This window comes from Nanorana parkeri, unplaced genomic scaffold, assembly GCF_000935625.1.
Source record: "Nanorana parkeri isolate BGI_ZX_2015 unplaced genomic scaffold, ASM93562v1 scaffold4, whole genome shotgun sequence".
Taxonomy (NCBI): domain Eukaryota; kingdom Metazoa; phylum Chordata; class Amphibia; order Anura; family Dicroglossidae; genus Nanorana; species Nanorana parkeri.
Genome location: NW_017306272.1, coordinates 4,492,604 through 4,513,652, shown reverse-complemented (window position 1 = coordinate 4,513,652; position 21,049 = coordinate 4,492,604). Strand labels below are relative to the sequence as shown.

General features: G+C 39.9%; 2 protein-coding genes across 2 annotated transcripts in view; both read right to left on the bottom strand.

The window, feature by feature from the left end:
* Positions 1–4,499: 4,499 nt before the first annotated feature.
* On the bottom strand, positions 4,500–6,603 carry HOXA1 (homeobox A1). Its single transcript, XM_018576063.1, has 2 exons — positions 5,766–6,603; positions 4,500–5,211 (listed from the first exon to the last, which is right to left on the bottom strand). Exons 1-2 carry the CDS (start codon positions 6,412–6,414, stop codon positions 4,856–4,858), a joined length of 1,005 nt encoding a protein of 334 aa, XP_018431565.1. The 5' UTR covers positions 6,415–6,603; the 3' UTR covers positions 4,500–4,855.
* Positions 6,604–20,067: 13,464 nt separating this feature from the next.
* The window catches only part of HOXA2 (homeobox A2), a 1,854-nt gene continuing 872 nt past the window's right edge, over positions 20,068–21,049 (bottom strand). Inside the window, exon 2 of the mRNA XM_018574708.1 lies at positions 20,068–20,810. Coding sequence (XP_018430210.1) covers positions 20,068–20,810 — 743 coding nt within the window. The remainder of the gene's footprint in view (positions 20,811–21,049) is intronic.

Genomic DNA, 21,049 nt, shown 5'->3' with positions numbered 1-21,049 from the left:
TAGTACATCATATGGGTACAGCAGTGTGGCATACAAAACTTCCCTACCATAAATAATGTGGTCACAGCTGGAATATTGTTGCTTCTTATACTTTCATAAATTGGGTGTGATGACATGCTACCATGACTGCCCAGAAATATACTGTCATTTCCTGTCCTAAATACTTGTTCTATATTAAAGTTACATATAATATGTTTTTATTCCTAAAACACATCTACAGCCTGATAGCGCATCCCATGTAATGTCAGTGCAGTTAACTCAGGGGTTGAATTACTAGACAAGCAGAGAGTACATTTTCACTGAGCTTAATAAATAAGATGAACCTGTTTAAATACCCAATCATAGTCAAGGGAAAGTAAAAAAAAAAAAAAAAAATGTTTTACTTCTACATGACTGGAGGATTGAAGTGAACACAGCTTCACCACAACCAAGCTCCGGCGAACGTGAGCTTTGCAAAGTGAACATTTACTTTCCTAAGTGAAGAAGTGCCTCTATGATCCCTTAGTAAATCTGTCCCACTGACTTCATACTGTATATTCCCTAAGGGGTTGATTCACTAAAGGAACAGAGGATGTTCATCAAAGTGTATGTTCACTTTACAAAAGGGAGGGGGGGGGGGGGGGGGTTTGATCAAAACTGGATCAGACAAAATCTGGAGAAGATTTGTACTGCAGCCAATCAACATCTCTCTCTCATTTTCAAATCTTACCTGAGCAAACTGTAGAGAGATGCTGATTGGTTGCCAACTGCTCCAGATTCTGTTTGCCCCAGTTTTGATCAATCTTATCCCCCCTCTCCCCCCCATTGCATGCTCATTTTGCAAAGGGTAGCTTAGCAAGTAAGGTGAAACTGTGTTTACTTTGAATACCCAGTCACTGGCAGGGGAGGTTAAAAGAACTGCGGTGGCGTAAACTGGCTACACACTTGATGAACCAGCTTAAATCTGCTTGGTAGGTGACCCTGTCTGCCTCCTCTTTGTATGCGAGGTAGAGACCTTAGATTGCAAGCTCCGGGCAGGGACTGATGTGTACAATATGTAAATTGATGGTGCTATATAAATACCTGTAATAAATCATTAAAAGAAAAAAAGTTTTTGCTTGCATGTAATTGGGTGATTAAGATAAACACAGCTTTGCCTTATTTACAATGGTAACCAAACATTCAGTTTTCAAAGGGAACAGCTTAGTAATTGAATCTGCAGGTGAGTTACAGGTTATACAGGACACTGAGGTCTCATTATACATGTGAGAGTTCAGTGTGGAATATTGTGCTGCCATAGAAATACATTGTAGCATTGCACTTGTCATTCCAGGTTGCTGCCAGGAAGGACTGTGCGCTGAGGTTGAGTGTTCGATCCCCAGCAGGATCAAAAGGCAGTTGTGCTCATGTCGTGTCCAGGTTGTGTTCAGGTTGTGTTGAGGGGGAGATGGTCTTGTGTAGTGTACAGTAGTGAGCTTAGCAATCATTAGCAGCCAGTGGGGTAACCAGGATCATTGTGTGTAATTGCTGTCTCTGGATGATCGGCCAGATAAAGCAGAATGGGAGCTGCTGCTGAATTCATCTGTGCCTGAACTTTGTGTGAACCTGAGATTAAACAGGGGAAGGCAGCGAAACATTTTGTTGTTAGATTCCTTTTCAACAGGCCTTTTAGACTAAGTAAATATTGATCAGTTTCAATGTGAATACCCTGGGGGAAGACCCCGAAGTGTCTGTATTGCTTAAAAAGTAAACTTTTCAAGAGAATGGGAGGAAAAGCTCTGCTTCTTATATTGGATGATACATTTCAAGTGGATGTGAAAGGATATGTTCCTTGTAATCCGGGTTTAATGACCATGTATATACACGCGTACTTATTAACGCCCAATATACTTGTATGTAGTATATAAAATAGCTTTCTTCACTGTACACGGCACATACTTTAGTCAACGGTTGAAAAATTCGTTCCGAAAATGCAATTGAATAGAAGCAGATTTAATTTTGTTCACCAACTGTTACTTTTACATGTCATTAAAACAACTACATTAATAAACATTTCAGCAAAAAGTTTTATTGACAGTATTTCTTTAAACGAACTGCTATTTTTTCCTAATTCCATTTTTATCAATCAGTGATTCTTTGATATTATTATTAACAATAAAAATGTTGAAAAACCAATTAATGATACATTTATATATTTCATATCTTCTGAGTAATATAAACGCATGTTTGTATTTTTGTAGCATGTTTGTATTTTTCTAGCATGGTTATATTTTTGTAGCATGTTTGTTTTTTTCTAGTATGGTTATATTTTTGTAGCATGGTTTTAATTTGTAGAAAAGTTGTATTTTTGTAGCATAGTTGTATTTAATATCATGGCTGTATTTTTTTGTATTTTGTAGCATGTTTGTTTTTTCTAGCATGTTTATAGTTTTGTAGCATGGTTGTATTTCTGTAGCAAGGTTATATTTTTGTAGCATGGTTGTATTTTTCTAGCATGCTTAGATGTTTGTAGCATGGTTATATTTTGTAGCATGTTTGTCGTTTTGTAGCATTGTTGTATTTTGTAGCAGGGTTGTTTTTTGTAGCATGTTTGTATTTTTGTAGCACGGTTGTATTTTGTAGCATGTTTGTATTTAAGTAGCATGGTTGCACTTTTCTAGCATGGTTAGATGTTTGTAGCATGTTGATATTTTTGTAGCACGGTTAGATTTTTGTAGCCTGGTTTTATTTTTGTAGCATATTTGCAGGTATACTGTATATGCCTCTACAGTGACGTCTGCATGTGCATCAAACTTGTCAATTTTCCATTTTATCAATGTGAACTGTCATGATCTCTCTAGGAAATCCGTTATGTTATACAATGTACGTCCTTTTTGTGACCTCTTTCTTTGTGGTGTTTTTTTTTGTTTTGTTTTTACCCATGTTCGTTTTCAGGACTTACAAGCTAACCAATGCCATAATTAACACGAGTTGAATGGCTACTTAGATGCTGAACGACCCGTTCACTTTGAAGTTGCTTTTCAAGCCTCCACTGTAACGTGTTCCCTTAGATATGATAGGAGATAGGGGAACCAGTTTGTTGTTATGGTAATGGAATTTAGCACATTAAAGTACAGTAGAAGGAGTAGAGAAGACAGACATCTGGTTCATCTTGCTCCTACTGTCATAGACAAAGGGGGTGAGTCGGACTGAGAAAAAACTGCACTTTTACTTTGATGTCAGCACTGGAATCTCTATAATAGAAGCAAACTTTGGCGCAGCTTGTGTTTGGTTTTATACACTGGTCACCTACTATCAGCAAAACTTTAGACACTGTCATTAAAGATCATATTTTGATGCTGCTAATCACCTGTATACAATTAAACAGCGACATTTAAAGTGATTCTCCCCAATAGTGATTTTTGTTCGTGCTAAAGATTGGATGAAATGATTAAAGTGGGAACTAGCCCTTTAACAGGACAAGATGTGTGCTTATAAAGACTGATGTGAGGAAAGACTGACTGAAGACAAGCTGCACATTTTTGTCAGTCTTCTGTGTTTACACATGTCAACGTTCTGATTGAGGTGAAAAGTTCACTAGTTCTTGACCCAAGATGTTCCTGGAGGTGTCACTTCATGTGAATCTGGGAGGACATAAGAGGCATTGTGCATCTACTGTAAATGAATTTTTGGTTATAGTTTCTTATAAATGTGAATGAAAAAACTAGCTTTTGTTTTGTTTAACTTTTCCGACTCAAAAGGCAGATTTGTAACATAAATGTTAGCAGAATTGTAACAAAATTGTGCAGAATACAGAGAGACGATCTGTTTAAAAACGAAATTAGAAAAGCAATACTTTTATTGTTTTAACAAGTTTATTCATTATCCAGAACCCATAATGTAGAACCACTGAGCCCCAAACATTCACATATGATAAGACCACCATTTTCTTTATCGAAATATATTTTGATCACAGGTAATAACTGATAAAACTCAGTATATAATGGATACAGTAAATCATTGTGTCTCATGCACAGGCTCATACAAGAATCACAAAATATACAGAATGATTTGATCATAAGCAATACTGAAAACATCTGAAGGACATGAATCTCTAGGTAATTCTATAGTATAATGGGCTTTAAAGGCATGGCACATTTAATAGCTACTGAGGAATTTCTAAAAAAAAGGGTAAGTTTTAGGTCAGTTTAATAAATTAGTTCTCAGCTTAAACAACAAATCAATTTATAACAACAAATACATTCTCTGATCAAACTTTAATAGTAGATGCACGATGACTGGACTAGACCAAAAGCTGTACCTTTTATTTTAGTCAGCCTTCACCTAAATGTTAAGGAACAATGAATGAAAACTTGTACTACTAGTCAATTTTAACAAATGTTCTGCATTATAAATCTCTCCCAATTTGGTACCCGTCCCCATCATGTCACATAAGATAATTAGAGTTTCTAGAAAAAAAGGCCACAAAGATAAATCTCTGAAAAAAAGAAACAATATTTACAATCTTTCAACATACAGACAAAACAACAACAAAACACATTTAAATTAAACTCATAAAGTCTTTCAGTTTGTGTAAACTTGTTTTTTTATATAGTGCATCACATTGAAAGTACCTATGCTAGCCAAGTAGGACCATATGGTCTTCTATCTCCCAGTACTTGACCATAGGAAGCAGCTCATTCAGCATATATTCAATTTAACACATGCCAATACTGATTGTGGGCTCCATTTTGGTTCCTTAGTTGGGAACACAAAATGGTTTAGGAACAGTTTGTGCAAACAAAACTCTGGTGCCAGGAGGCAATTCACATTCACAGTGCAGGATTGGGAAGTCTTTGGCATCCTTGCGAAAACATTGCAACATAACAGCTGCTGCTCAGTTTGAGGAATTGAGATGATCAGAGGTAGAGGAAGCTGGTGATGGAGCACAGGGTGAAGGACTTGACTTGTCTGACATGTCTTCTGACTTTTCATCACTTCCTGTGCTGGCAGAGGGGGAGATTGGCAAAAGACCCTCTTTCTCTCTCTTTTTTTGTTTCATCCTCCTGTTCTGAAACCAGATCTTCACCTGGGTCTCATTAAGCTGCAGAGCGGCTGCGATTTCCACCCTCCTGGCTCTGGTCAGGTACTTGTTGAAATGGAATTCTTTCTCCAGTTCTGTCAACTGTTTGGTGGTAAAATTGGTTCTCACTGTGTTGGGTTGACCTACATATCCATATTCCCCAGCTTTACCTGCAAGAAATGAGAAGAGCCTTGTTAGAAACCCAATCTATAGTCAAGGACTGCTGGGCACATAATAAAGCTTTATGAATCAGTTTATGAGAAAAAGTGTTTAAATAACATTTGTATCATAAGAACAGAAGATATTTAAAATAAAGGTGGTATGGTGTCAGTGACCCCATAAAATAAACCTACCAAATCTAATCTGTGCTTGCATTGGGTCATTGCACAGAACTCTGACCCGCTATGTAAATTAAGAGTGAACTATATAGCAATGTGTACAGCCATGGATGCTTTAACATACACACTGTTGTGAATAGTGATAGGAACTATTGAACATACTGCTTAAAGATTCACTTAACATTGATGAAGCTTCAAAAGTGATCACAAATTACTTAAAACCAGTGAAAAGTTACATGAATTCTAAACCTTGGTAGCAAATGCAAGATCCTGTTATTTGGCATGTGTAAATGCCAAAAACCTGGGTGCAAGGACCCAGTGAGCACATTACAGAGGACCTGTGATTTGGACATATGACAGCAGTTTATTGCTTTATAATGACTTACCTGTTTTGGGTGGATTGCGCTTCACTTTCATCCAGTCGAAGGTCTGTGCTGGAGGTGAGTTTTCAGCAGACGGTGATCGACAAGCTTCTTGGTGATTGATGTGTATGCTGCTCACATTGTTGTTATTATAGGTGGCCATGGAAAGGTTCTGCTGCTCTGCTCCATACGGATGGTGATGGTGATGGTGAAGGTAATGGGCTGACCCTGACCCATCCACATAGCTCTGGTGCTGATGGTGCTGATGGTGCTGCTGGACCACAGTGGAGGCGATGTTGCCAGTGTACACAGAGCCGGGGAAGCCTGGACTGACATCTGCCTCTTGATTTATGGGGAAGTGAGAGTATCCTGCGCTGAAATTCTGGATGCCATACCCTGCAGCGCAGCTCGGGTGGGAATATGACATGGCCAGGTTGTTGTGAGGCTGGAAAGCCCCAGTTTGGTGGGGATGGTGGTGATGGTGGGAACTTAGCTGGACCCCCCGGCCAACCATAAAGCGATCATCGCTGTTACAGTTATTGGCACTGACTGCGCAGGACTGGAAAGTTGTAAGTCCATGATCAGGGTGAAAGGCTCTGGAGGTGCAGCTCCCAGGTTCAGCGTTCATCAGGCTCGGGTAATCTAGGAAGGAACTCATTCTCGCATAGTCCATCTATCACTGGGTGACTGAGTGTCTTTAGAGTCCAGGGTGGCCGTGCCAACTTTCTCACTTCCTCCATAGGGCCAGTAGAAAATAATATGAATGTACAGTGAAGGGGGCGTCACGTGGTTACGCCAGCCAATGGCGGCGCAGCCTGATAAAGTTTGACTCTTCTGGCTGGTGATGGATCGTCTTTTCAGTCGCATTTAAATTCCGAGCCCTGCTCTATGAAGGTGACGCGCAGACCGGAGCGCTGCAGACAGCGGACAGCACACAAGAGAGCGGAGCCTGGTCGGGGACCCGATGGGGACATCACAGCACTGGTGAGTGATCTGATTGTCATTAGCAATGCTTTGATTTCACTATGGTTAGCTTCTACCTGTGTCCATGAAAGAGCACAGTATGGTGACTGCACCGAATCACCTTCATACACCTAGGCGTGGTGCAGAGCCTGGAGTCATACACTGTTGTATTGTACTGCTGCATTGTGTATATATATGCATACATGCTGTACGATCTAGGACACCATATACAGTGTCTAGGCTCCCTATCTATCTATGTATTCAAGTCAATCGACTGACTTGTAAAAACTGGGGAGTACAAAGAGAGGCTGATTTACTAATTAATTAATTAATTACTTTCACTCAATAAATCGTGCCAAGATTCGCTTCAATTACACAATCATGTGAAATGCTATTCCCTGTTTGCTTACCACGTCAGCACATGATTGGACGATTGAAGTAAACGTTCACTCTTTTGTATTGTATGTGATCATTCTCCGCTTAGTAAATCAGTCCCATAGTGTTTACTGATGTTTGGACCATGATCTTATGTATCATTCATTCTCAGCCTTTCCTGGAGACTACAAGGCTGATTTACTATAGTAGTTGAGGATGCTGACATAGGGAGGCTCATATACTAAAGGGGTTGAGAAGGTTCACACAGTGAGGCTCATGTACTAAAGAGGTTGAGAAGGTTTACACAGTGAGGCTCATGTACTAAAGGGGTTGAGAAGGTTCACACAGTGAGGCTCATGTACTAAAGGAACTGAGAAGGTTCACACAGTGAGGACTGATATGCTAAAGGAGTTGGGAAGGTTCACACAGTGAGGTTGATATACTAAAGGAGTTGAGAAGGTTCACACAGTGAGGCTCATATACTAAAGAGGTTGAGAAGGTTCACACAGTGAGGCTGATATACTGAAGGGGTTGAGAAGGTTCACACAATGAGGCTTATATACTAAAGGGGTTGAGAAGGTTCACACAGTGAGGCTGATATACTAAAGGAGCTGAGAAGGTTCACACAGTGAGGCTCATATACTAAAGGGGTTGAGAAGGGTCACACAGTGAGGCTGATATACTAAAGTAGGAGAGAAGGTTCACACAGTGAGGCTGATATACTAAATAACTTAGCTGGACCCCCCGGCCAACCATAAAGCGATCATCGCTGTTACAGTTATTGGCACTGACTGCGCAGGACTGGAAAGTTGTAAGTCCATGATCAGGGTGAAAGGCTCTGGAGGTGCAGCTCCCAGGTTCAGCGTTCATCAGGCTCGGGTAATCTAGGAAGGAACTCATTCTCGCATAGTCCATCTATCACTGGGTGACTGAGTGTCTTTAGAGTCCAGGGTGGCCGTGCCAACTTTCTCACTTCCTCCATAGGGCCAGTAGAAAATAATATGAATGTACAGTGAAGGGGGCGTCACGTGGTTACGCCAGCCAATGGCGGCGCAGCCTGATAAAGTTTGACTCTTCTGGCTGGTGATGGATCGTCTTTTCAGTCGCATTTAAATTCCGAGCCCTGCTCTATGAAGGTGACGCGCAGACCGGAGCGCTGCAGACAGCGGACAGCACACAAGAGAGCGGAGCCTGGTCGGGGACCCGATGGGGACATCACAGCACTGGTGAGTGATCTGATTGTCATTAGCAATGCTTTGATTTCACTATGGTTAGCTTCTACCTGTGTCCATGAAAGAGCACAGTATGGTGACTGCACCGAATCACCTTCATACACCTAGGCGTGGTGCAGAGCCTGGAGTCATACACTGTTGTATTGTACTGCTGCATTGTGTATATATATGCATACATGCTGTACGATCTAGGACACCATATACAGTGTCTAGGCTCCCTATCTATCTATGTATTCAAGTCAATCGACTGACTTGTAAAAACTGGGGAGTACAAAGAGAGGCTGATTTACTAATTAATTAATTAATTACTTTCACTCAATAAATCGTGCCAAGATTCGCTTCAATTACACAATCATGTGAAATGCTATTCCCTGTTTGCTTACCACGTCAGCACATGATTGGACGATTGAAGTAAACGTTCACTCTTTTGTATTGTATGTGATCATTCTCCGCTTAGTAAATCAGTCCCATAGTGTTTACTGATGTTTGGACCATGATCTTATGTATCATTCATTCTCAGCCTTTCCTGGAGACTACAAGGCTGATTTACTATAGTAGTTGAGGATGCTGACATAGGGAGGCTCATATACTAAAGGGGTTGAGAAGGTTCACACAGTGAGGCTCATATACTAAAGGGGTTGAGAAGGTTCACACAGTGAGGCTGATATACTAAAGGAGCTGAGAAGGTTCACACAGTGAGGCTCATATACTAAAGAGGTTGAGAAGGTTCACACAGTGAGGCTGATATACTAAAGGGGTTGAGAAGGTTCACACAGTGAGGCTTATATACTAAAGGGGTTGAGAAGGTTCACACAGTGAGGCTCATATACTAAAGGAGTTGAGAAGGTTCACACAGTGAGACTGATATACTGAAGGAGGTGAGAAGGTTCACACAGTGAGGCTCATATACTAAAGGGGTTGAGAAGGGTCACACAGTGAGGCTGATATACTAAAGTAGGAGAGAAGGTTCACACAGTGAGGCTGATATACTAAAGGAGGTGAGAAGGTTCACACAGTGAGGCTGATATACTAAAGTAGGAGATAAGGTTCACACAGTGAGGCTGATATAGTAAAGGAGTTGAGAAGGTTCAAACAGTGAGGCTCATATACTAAAGTAGGAGAGAAGGTTCACACAGTGAGGCTCATATACTAAAGGGGTTGAGAAGGTTCACACAGTGAGGCTCATATACTAAAGTAGGAGAGAAGGTTCACACAGTGAGGCTCATATACTAAAGTAGGAGAGAAGGTTCACACAGTGAGGCTCATATACTAAAGTAGGAGAGAAGGTTCACACAGTGAGGCTCATATACTAAAGTAGGAGAGAAGGTTCACACAGTGAGGCTCATATACTAAAGTAGGAGAGAAGGTTCACACAGTGAGGCTCATATACTAAAGTAGGAGAGAAGGTTCACACAGTGAGGCTCATATACTAAAGTAGGAGAGAAGGTTCACACAGTGAGGCTCATATACTAAAGTAGGAGAGAAGGTTCACACAGTGAGGCTCATATACTAAAGTAGGAGAGAAGGTTCACACAGTGAGGCTCATATACTAAAGTAGGAGAGAAGGTTCACACAGTGAGGCTCATATACTAAAGTAGGAGAGAAGGTTCACACAGTGAGGCTCATATACTAAAGTAGGAGAGAAGGTTCACACAGTGAGGCTCATATACTAAAGTAGGAGAGAAGGTTCACACAGTGAGGCTCATATACTAAAGTAGGAGAGAAGGTTCACACAGTGAGGCTCATATACTAAAGTAGGAGAGAAGGTTCACACAGTGAGGCTCATATACTAAAGTAGGAGAGAAGGTTCACACAGTGAGGCTCATATACTAAAGTAGGAGAGAAGGTTCACACAGTGAGGCTCATATACTAAAGTAGGAGAGAAGGTTCACACAGTGAGGCTCATATACTAAAGTAGGAGAGAAGGTTCACACAGTGAGGCTCATATACTAAAGTAGGAGAGAAGGTTCACACAGTGAGGCTCATATACTAAAGTAGGAGAGAAGGTTCACACAGTGAGGCTCATATACTAAAGTAGGAGAGAAGGTTCACACAGTGAGGCTCATATACTAAAGTAGGAGAGAAGGTTCACACAGTGAGGCTCATATACTAAAGTAGGAGAGAAGGTTCACACAGTGAGGCTCATATACTAAAGTAGGAGAGAAGGTTCACACAGTGAGGCTCATATACTAAAGTAGGAGAGAAGGTTCACACAGTGAGGCTCATATACTAAAGTAGGAGAGAAGGTTCACACAGTGAGGCTCATATACTAAAGTAGGAGAGAAGGTTCACACAGTGAGGCTCATATACTAAAGTAGGAGAGAAGGTTCACACAGTGAGGCTCATATACTAAAGTAGGAGAGAAGGTTCACACAGTGAGGCTCATATACTAAAGTAGGAGAGAAGGTTCACACAGTGAGGCTCATATACTAAAGTAGGAGAGAAGGTTCACACAGTGAGGCTCATATACTAAAGTAGGAGAGAAGGTTCACACAGTGAGGCTCATATACTAAAGTAGGAGAGAAGGTTCACACAGTGAGGCTCATATACTAAAGTAGGAGAGAAGGTTCACACAGTGAGGCTCATATACTAAAGTAGGAGAGAAGGTTCACACAGTGAGGCTCATATACTAAAGTAGGAGAGAAGGTTCACACAGTGAGGCTCATATACTAAAGTAGGAGAGAAGGTTCACACAGTGAGGCTCATATACTAAAGTAGGAGAGAAGGTTCACACAGTGAGGCTCATATACTAAAGTAGGAGAGAAGGTTCACACAGTGAGGCTCATATACTAAAGTAGGAGAGAAGGTTCACACAGTGAGGCTCATATACTAAAGTAGGAGAGAAGGTTCACACAGTGAGGCTCATATACTAAAGGAGTTGGGAAGGTTCACGAAGTGAGGCTCATATACTAAAGGGGATGAGAAGGTTCACACAGTGAGGCTCATATACTAAAGGAGCTGAGAAGATTCACACAGTGAGGCTGATATAGTAAAAGAGTTGAGAAGGTTCACACAATAAATCATGAAGATTCACTTCAGTTACCCAATCATGTGAAAAGCAAACCCCCGTTTGCTTATTTCATCTGCACATGATTGGATGACTGAAGTCAATCTTCTCTCTTTTGTTTTATGCGTGATCATTCTTAACTTCTTTAGTATATCAGCCTCAGAGCGATGATGATTGGAAACAGGATCTTATCATTTTCTGCCTTTCCCTGAGACTGCAAGGCTGATTTACTAAAGGAGTTAATAATGTTCGCACAGTGAGGCTGATTTACTAAAGGAGTGGAGAATGCTCACACCATGAATTGTGTGAAGATTCAATTATCCAGTCATGTGCAGAGGAACTAAGTGAGCAGGTATTTGCTTTTCACATGATTGGATACTTGAAGTGAATCTTCATTCATACAATTTAAAGAGACTGGCTTACTAAAGGAGATGAGAATGTTCACACAATGAGGATGATTTGCTAGCAATATTCACACACATGAAAAGAGAGTGAAGTTTCCCTTCAATCATCCAACCATGTGCAGATACAATAAGTAAACAGGGATTTGAATATCACATGATTTGGTAATTGAAGTGAATCTTCATGTTTTGTGTGAAAAATCTCAACTCCTTTACTAAGTCAGTCTCACTAAATTGTGTTAATGAAGATTCTCTTCAAATATTAAATCATGTGAAAAGCAAATCCCTGTTCTCTTATTTAATCTGCACGTCACTGAAGGGAATCTTTACACAATTCACACAACTCCTTCAGTAAGTCACCCTCACCATAGGCTGGCTGTATCAATAAGTCAATGTGCAGACTGCATAACCTATAGAAACCGATGAGAATGAATCATTTGCTGACTCTTGCAAACTGAAATCTGATTGGTTGTTGTGGGTTTTTCCACTTTGCACATCCTCCCTTCCAAGCATGAATGGTTACTAAAAGTAACATTTCGATGTCCCTTTGATCTATCTTGACTCAAAATAATCTGATATACTGTTGTAGGTTCTAAGGATTATTAACAAGTGCTGGGCTGGGGCCATATTGTTCTAAATGACCTGACCCTAGACACAGCTCATTGCCACCTCTGTGTGTCTCTCACCTTTTCTCTCCTGTTCAGTGTCTCCTTCTCTCCCCCTCTCTCTATGTGTGTGTGTTTCCCCACCTCAGTCCTGTCCTCCCTCTGCACTACCCCCTCCTCCAGTCCATGCAAGGAATATGGAAGCTAGCCAGGGACTCCAACATTGATTTATACTGTATGATATCACCATGGCAATAGCAGTCCTCTTATCATCATGTGCTCGTAGTACAGGCAACCAGAAGGGCGTTATACACCTCTCTCACCAGGTCATATAGAAAACAATGTTAATGGCTTAATTAATGATAATTAGGGACATGACCAGATTGTGACCCTTGAGTGACCCAGGAGGACTTCTTGTAATTAGGTGCTATGAAAGACAAACAGGTTCATCAACTCAAAACTGACACTATTTTCATAGAACAATTTACTTCTCAATAGCACCTAATTAAAGTGCTTACAATAACGAAATATCACCGAATAATAGTTTTACTACCCCGTAACTTGTCTATTTCTCACAGCAAGAGGTTTGACCCTCTGGGTTGTTAATGTACATCAGCTCTCCAATTCAAAGGTATATGGGGACATGCCACAGATTATAAGACTCCAGATCTTAGTGAGGCTGATTCATTGTAAAGTGGAGCTAACAGTCCTAGAGTGCCAAATATAGCCAAAACCTTAGTAGTAGTATTCTATCCACACTGACATTGTAACAAGATACCTATACATTGTATATTAATGAGTTTGTTGTCTATGTTCAAGGTGCAATATCTATTCTTTTGCTCAAAAAACACTGGATGCAACAAATGCCTATGTCATAGGTTGGTGATTTTTCCCAATAAACTCCCTATTCTTAGAACCTCCCTAAAATCTCTTAGACCTGTTCAAAACTATTTGGCCTGGAAAACAATACATGAGGGTTGTTTTTAATTAATTTTTAAAATGTGTAATTCCTAACTGGCCTCCACACACGCATATTAATCTCCACTCAAAGTCTTAAAAATTCCCACAAGGACATGTTTAGCCCTCTGCTGATTGATCAGTGGTCATTCTAAACTGGGGGTTAGATGGTATCTACTAAAGGATTGTTTGTCTGAAACACTCAAAGTAGTAGAGCAACATTTATTTTTTAATGCTGGTACAGTTAATTGACTATTTGAAGTGGGCACAGGTTCACTGGACTGTGTAGATATCAGGCTACATTCATACTTCTTCAAGCCCTTATTTTTAAGAGTACTACCATTGGTTATATACCAATAACTTTAGGGCCCCCTTCACTCTATGCATTGCATTAAAGTACCTGTATTAAAGCAACACATTACAGTGACGTGTTGTGGCTGCCCGTTCTTTATGAATAGGCTGGTAGTACACCATAACAAAATGCCCAGTGTGTGCATTGGGCTCCACTGCAGTGCAGGTGTACTGCCCAATATTGTAACAGTGTGTTGTGGTGCCATTCAAACTCAATGGCCCTGCAGCACTTTTTAACATGCATTACTGTAATGCACCAATAGGAAGGGGGCCTAAAGGAGATTTACTAAAAGCGTTTATCTGCAGCAGTAAACCTGTGTGGCTATAAGGCTGATTTCCTAAAGTTATCCTTTTAAATTAAGATAATCAGATTTACAGGACATGTTCCTCTATTTTTTATATTCTCTCTAGCTGGTTTAAATACCTAAGGCATCAATTACTGAAAGGTGCCCACAGACTTTGGAGGGCAGTCATCATATGACTGCCCTCAGGGAGCTTCATTGCCTGGGGGGTCTATACACATGAACATGTGGTTCACCCGACGTTCATGCACTTGTCAATGGAGAGGCGATGACATAAGTGATCAAAGTAGAATAAGAGGCAATGGGTTGATTTACTAAAGCAGTAGAGCATGTTCACTTTGCAGACTGTTTGCTCACTTTGCAATGGGAATGTTCACTTAACTTAGTGATTAAAGTGAATGTATATTCACATGGAATCATCTGCAAAGGAATTACAAAAAAGATATTTGCTTGCACGATTGAATGACTAAAGTGAACACAGCTTCTCCTCATTCACTAAGCAAAAAATTAACATTCACTTTGCAAGGTGAGCAAACACTCAAAAAGATGAACATTGTTTAAGTAAATCAACTCCAATGACTAGCGCTTTTGGAAATGCTCCTTGTACAAAATGGAGAATTTCCAAATGTGACTTTGCAGATCCTTCCCTTTTTTATATGTGTGAACTGTACTTTTTCCATGTCTGTCAAAATTATGCAACAAATCTGCCACTACAACCCATGGGCGGGTGTATTCAGACATGTCATCCTATGGGAGATATGACTAGTCTTACTGTACCCCTAGACACTAGCTGATTCTTCTAGTTCCAGCTGCAGAGCCCGGTCCTGTCTTTGCCTATAGCAGTGGTTCACAACCTGTGGGTCGCTGTGCAAGGTGAGAGTCCTCCTCATCTCTCTCCTAGCGCAGCAGTGTCAGTTCTCCCGCCACGCCTCCAGATGTCGCTGCAGCAGCCGCCTCATCCCTACATTTTACCGTTGGGGGTCACCACAACTTGGCAAATGTTACCAAGGGGTCCCGGCCCTAGAAAGGTTGAGAACCACTGCACTAGGCTATATTTTCTTTAAATTACACCATACACTGCTTTATAGTGTACATAAAGCAGCACAGGACATGTAGGCAGAGAGCTTTTGGTGCTAAAATCAAATATGAATTTAACTCAACTCTATGCACCCAGGGTCCACAAGAATCAGCTATTATTGCACTGAAATAACAATGGTGCATGTTGCATTTTGGATGCATCAACCTGCAATTTTCAGTTCAGGTCAATTCAAATCCAGCCGTTCAAAAACAAAACACATGGCAAGCATAAGGGCCAGGGTCACATCTTCATGTTGCATTAGTGCGCATTGCTGTGCACATAGTAAAACATGAGCCAAGTTGTGGTGTGTTGCAGTGCCATTGATTTTTGTTGACACCCCAATGCATATCCCGAATGCACCACAACTTTCCTGCATTTAGTGCTGAAAAAAGAGTGCAGGTACATTAAAAGGTCCATTGTGGTGCCTTGGCAGCCCACTCAAAATTAACAGGCTGCCTTACCACGACGCACATTAACGAGCAACATAACGTGCAACCTTGCACTGCACTGCAATGATCTGATTCTGGCCTAAAGCACTTATTTTCACTCCCTCGCCCTAACCTCAAACCAACCCCTAAAAATTAACCCTTAGCACTCCCTAACATATGACCTAACTCTTAAAAGGTAAATATCAACCTGAATTCCCCTTACTTACCCTATGGACCCAGGTAGTATAAGAGTTTGGTTTCATCCAGTAGCAGTGCACAATGCATCTGTTAGCAACTCAGCTCTGTGAAGTGAACTTAGAAAAAGTACCTATAGGTACAAACTCCTTACATAGCTATTCGGGCTGAATAAAGACACAAGTCTATCCAGTTCAACCAATAGAGAAAAACCTGTACAAAAAAATTAAAGAATAAAAGAAAATACTGTGGAAGAAATTTATCAAAGCATGAGCAGACAAAATCGGGAACTGCTGTGCATGGCAACCAATCAGCTTCTCTCTTCAGTTTGTTCAGTTAATATTTCAAAATGTAAGAGAGAAGCTGATTGGTTGCCATTTACAGCTGCTCCAGATTATGTCTGCAGCAGTTTTGATAAATTCCCTTCCATGTTTTCACTAGGTGCTTGTTGTAACTGCATGTTTGTAACAGAAGCTGGGGTAAAGTTGCCATGGAAGCAATTGTGGAAGCTGCTTTATTTATCCAGTGTGAATCAGTGTACACGGAACAACATTTTCACTTTTTTTTCTGAATAATGAAGAAGAAATTGAGCAAAAAGCTAGTCAAAGGAAGCTGAGAACAGCTGGAGCAGTTGCCTATGGCAACTTAAATTGTATTGTATTGTATTCGATAGCTGGCGCTATAAAATCCTGAATAATAATAATAATAATAATATCAGATTCCATTGCAAGATGAAACATTATTGGCTGCTACCTGTTGTGTTAAAAATAGAAAAATGGAAGTAGATTCCCATAGCAACCAATAGACATTTTGTCTTTTCCAAACTAGGTGAAAGACAGCTGAATCTGAATGGGTCCTTTTTTTTATCTCTCCTCATAAAACATAAAACTCCCAAACATAACCATTGATGGTCCACTAAAGGAGTGGAGATCATTCACTCAGCAGAATGAGTAATCACTTTGCAAAATGACAGCCCACTTGCTTTATATAGCTGTATTTTCTTCAGTTGCCCTACCATGTGTAAAGTGATTCTTTTTTTCCCTTGCAGTATTGGTCTATCATGTGTAAGCAAAAATCCTTTTTGTTTTTTTTTTATTTCCCTTGCATGATTGTTTCTGTAAACCAAACACAGCTTCACCTTATGTACTGTGCTCAGTGAATATTCACTTTAGTGAATCAACTGCATTTCTTGTAATAAATGGACTGCATTATATTTAACTTATTTCTCAGTTCACATTTAAGCTTTACTTTAGAAAACAAATCCCAATTAAATGACATTCAGATAGGTTTGTAGAATCATTTATTTAACTATTAGAGGACAGATAAGGAAGGGAATGACTGAGGTATTAAACAGTCCTTGATTGTTTCTAAACACCTAGACACTTTTCTAAATACACAACAGTTTGCCATTTTACCCAGCATGTGTGTGTGTGCACAGTGCTGTTGATGATTTCATACTGTTCCTGAATATAGTTCTGTAAACGTGATAATACAAATTCTGAACAAACCCCTTTTTTAGGGTAACTGTACATCCATACAGAGTCTTCATGGAGACTAACATGTGAGAAGAAGGATCAGAGAGGCAATAAAAACAACCTGATTGTCAACGCAAACCTAAAAAAAAAAAGTTGGAAGTAGGACTGAAGCCCCTCTCTCAACAACAATAACCCCAGGAGCATGCGCAGTGAGCTAGGGGAAGCGTGACGTCATAGGGACAGGCGTGGTGATTCTTAGTCGTAGCAGAACTAGAGCAACCAATGTATTTCGCTTTTAACTATCATATGTATATTTTCTAGGCAAATCAGAAGCTATTTTTGTTTTTATTTACCTCTGTTATCATCATGTTAATATTAATGTATTATACAGTTCAGTCCATCCAGCTTCATCAATTAGCGATCACACTATTAAGGATATTTCATAAAAGAAAGCTTTGTTGTAAAATGTTTATCATGCATCAGTTAGATAGTATTTGTTGAGTAAATAAGATGATGTCCCATGTAATCTTTCATGTATGGTACATGGATGTGCAGCACAAATCTAAGCTCTGCCTTTGTAAAGCAAGACAATGTGAAAGCTTTCAGGAAATCCTGGACTAGACTTCTTAGTGCTCACTGGAATGGGTTGTAGGAGTCACAATGCAGGATCTGAGTACACCATCTTCATAGAAATTGTAAACGCTTCAACAAAATTTCCCAAATAACCACCACATACAGCACTACAATTTCTTCTTTCATTTGACATTTTCTTCCCGATAGTAGAAAGCTGCAATCACCCAACTACAATTGACATTAATGTTCTTAAATCCATGCAATTCTTCCATTGCCTGCACTAAATATTGGTTTGTAATATGTATTTTGTAATATTATTTCCTGTTTCCGCAAAGCTCATGGCAAGCCAACATATTACATATACTACTAAAACAAAGCGTGTGACCAGAGCGTGATTATTAAAGGCAATTTACATCAAAAGTGCTGATTTACTAAACGAATTGTTTTCTCCCTGCTGCCCTGAGAGCACATCCAATACCCAAAGGGGTTCAATGGAGTTTTAAAAAAAAACACGTTTGCCTGAACCTGATTGGGTGATTAGATATTTGATGTGTAGGATTAAAATGACTGACAATAAAATATGAGCATTATTAATTGTAATGCGCCCTTGTATTATCTATATACAGCGATTATCTATTGATTTGTTGTGTAGATATCGGTAGAAGTTCCCTGATGTGTATACAATAATTGTAATCTAACACTCTGTGATAAATTCTAATTTGCTATGTATGGGTTAATCGTGGATCAGATGAAAGACGCAGAGCCGATCTCAGATCCAGATCTAGTAGATTTTATTTTCTGATTTCCCTTCAGCCATAAGGGGGACGATTTGGTGGGATCTCCCTACTTACTGCTGGAGATTTCCATAGAAGGACAAGTCCTTTGTCTTACTGTCAGCCCCAGAGCCGGGGAATCTGCGCTCAGAATGGCGCACTTCAATGAGAATTCTAATGGCTATAACACATAACTATGAAAGGAATTCGTCTTTTTAGAAACGCTCACTCTCAGGAATTCCTTTGTGCAAAACATCACTTCTTCCATTCAAACAAGAAAATAAAAAAAATATAATAAAAGTAACTGTAACTATAACGTTAAAATAATTGTGACTTATTAGGAACAATTATTAGGCACTCAGAATTGCTACAATTGATCTCCAATGCAAAATACACCAAGCAAAAAAAAAGTCTAAAACTATAGGCGTTCATGTGACCTTATAAAGATACGATTTAATTTACCAATGTGTATAATTGCGCTTTGCTTGTCATTAAATAAGCTCTGAAGTGGCTAGAGGGTTAATGGCATGGAGCTGAGCGGTGTAGGAGTGTAGTGAAGGCTCACCCACATACACAGGGCTGAGTGGGGCAGGCTCGCTCCTTCGTGCAGCAGCCGCAGTAAAAACCGAGCTGTTGTTTTAATAGGGCAATAAAAATGAATTATGGCTGAACGCCTTCTAGCGCAAGGCTTGTGGAATGGAATCCCCAGTCTAGTGCAATACGTAAGAGGCTTTTTTGTGTGTTTGTGTGTGCGTTCCTTGCAATTGATCTCCTTGATGACATTCTCATTCATAGAAAGCATTTGATTTATGAGTTTAGGAAGAATTGCATACAGCATATCTAGATTTACGTGTTACTTTTTAGCCTTTTGCTTCTGTTTACTGAAATTTAAAACTATTTTCTCTCCTAGGGTAAACTTTCTGGGACCTTGCAGAATTGAAAACGTATTACCGATTAAGAAGGCAATTTAATTACACTTTTTTTTTTTTTTAAGTATGCTATTTTTTTATTGATAACCATCAAAACACATATTTTATTCTTTTTTTTAAACTATTTTTTATGCTTAATATGTAAAGCTACTGGAGACAATTGAAGGACTTCTCTATTTTTTTTTAGCAAAATAAAGGCAAATAAAAATATATAATATGTACATAAAATCTGCAATAAATATTTGGTTATATACAGACATTCATAAGTGTTGGTGGTATCTTTGATTGCTCTCTAGGAAACAGGAAAAGAAATAAAGCTTCTTCTGCTTAAGGATAATTATAGGGAGGGAAGCTAAAAAAAAAAATGAAAAGAACCTGCGGGGTATAATGATATACTCATTTATTCTACCAAAATACTTATATGACAACGATGTAATACAAAAATAAAAAGAAAGTGAAGATACATTTACATATGTAGTCACTTTCTTAGAGGCCTCGGTTATTGCTTCCAATGATCTAGGTCAACAGAAATTCCATTTCAAAGGTCATTAAATACTGCAAATGGCTCTTTGACTTGATTAGAGGGGGGGGGAATAAAAATAATGTAGAAACCAATTTTTTTAACACAAAAATAAAATCCACGTTTTTTAGTTTTTTTTTGTTTTTTAAGTGTGCGGGGATATCAGTAGTTCAAATGCTGCAAGTCAATGGTAGTAAAAGTATCTGTGAAAAAATCAAAACTGTCTGTTGAGATATCTACGGGGCTGTCTAGGGATCCTGGCAGGCTGGGGGACAGCGTGTCTGAGAGCTGAAGGCAGGAATCTGAGGAGAAAACGTTGAAGTCAGATAGGGAAGCCACATCTAGGCCCTCAGGACTGTCATTGTTGAGGCCAGCTGTGGAGTCCTGGCTCATTGTTGACGATAAACAGTTCTGAACAGTGGGTGACTGATGTTGAAAATGTCTCAGATTTTTCTCATTGCTGGATAAAGGCGATACTGGAAAAGTCTGAGATTCCCCATGGTGGGAGTTCGGTGCCTGCTGTTGGGACAGGGCGTTCTGCTGGAACGTGTAGCCGTCCCTCTCCAGCAAAGCCCCAGAGACATTACTTAGAGCCTGCTCAAACAGAGACTTCTCCTTGTCGCCGTCGACTGGGTCAGAATCCTCCAAACTTTTACATTTACCTTCCCCGTTTTGGTTCTCCTTACACTGAGTCTGCCGTTTGTGCTTCATCCTCCTGTTCTGAAACCAGACTTTAACTTGTCTCTCGGTTAGATCCAGCAAGGCTGCAATCTCCACCCTCCTCGGTCTGCACAGATACTTGTTGAAATGAAATTCTTTCTCCAGCTCCAGAAGCTGAGTGTTGGTGTAAGCTGTCCTTAACCTCCTGGACCCTCCGCCACTATTATCCTGAATTTCAATGATTTCTGTAAAAAAAAAAAAAATAACACACACTTGATCACACTTTAAATACAAAAATGCACAGACCCCCTCTCCACTATCCACTGCAACAAAATGGCCGACCCTGGAGGCAAACTCCATTGTGTTCCAACAGGGTTTAATAATGTTTATTCAACACAAAGCAGAAATAAATGCATTTTTGTAAATGTATTTGCCATAGGTATTAAGCAGGTTTCCACAAAAGGGGATGACAAGGCTACCAGTC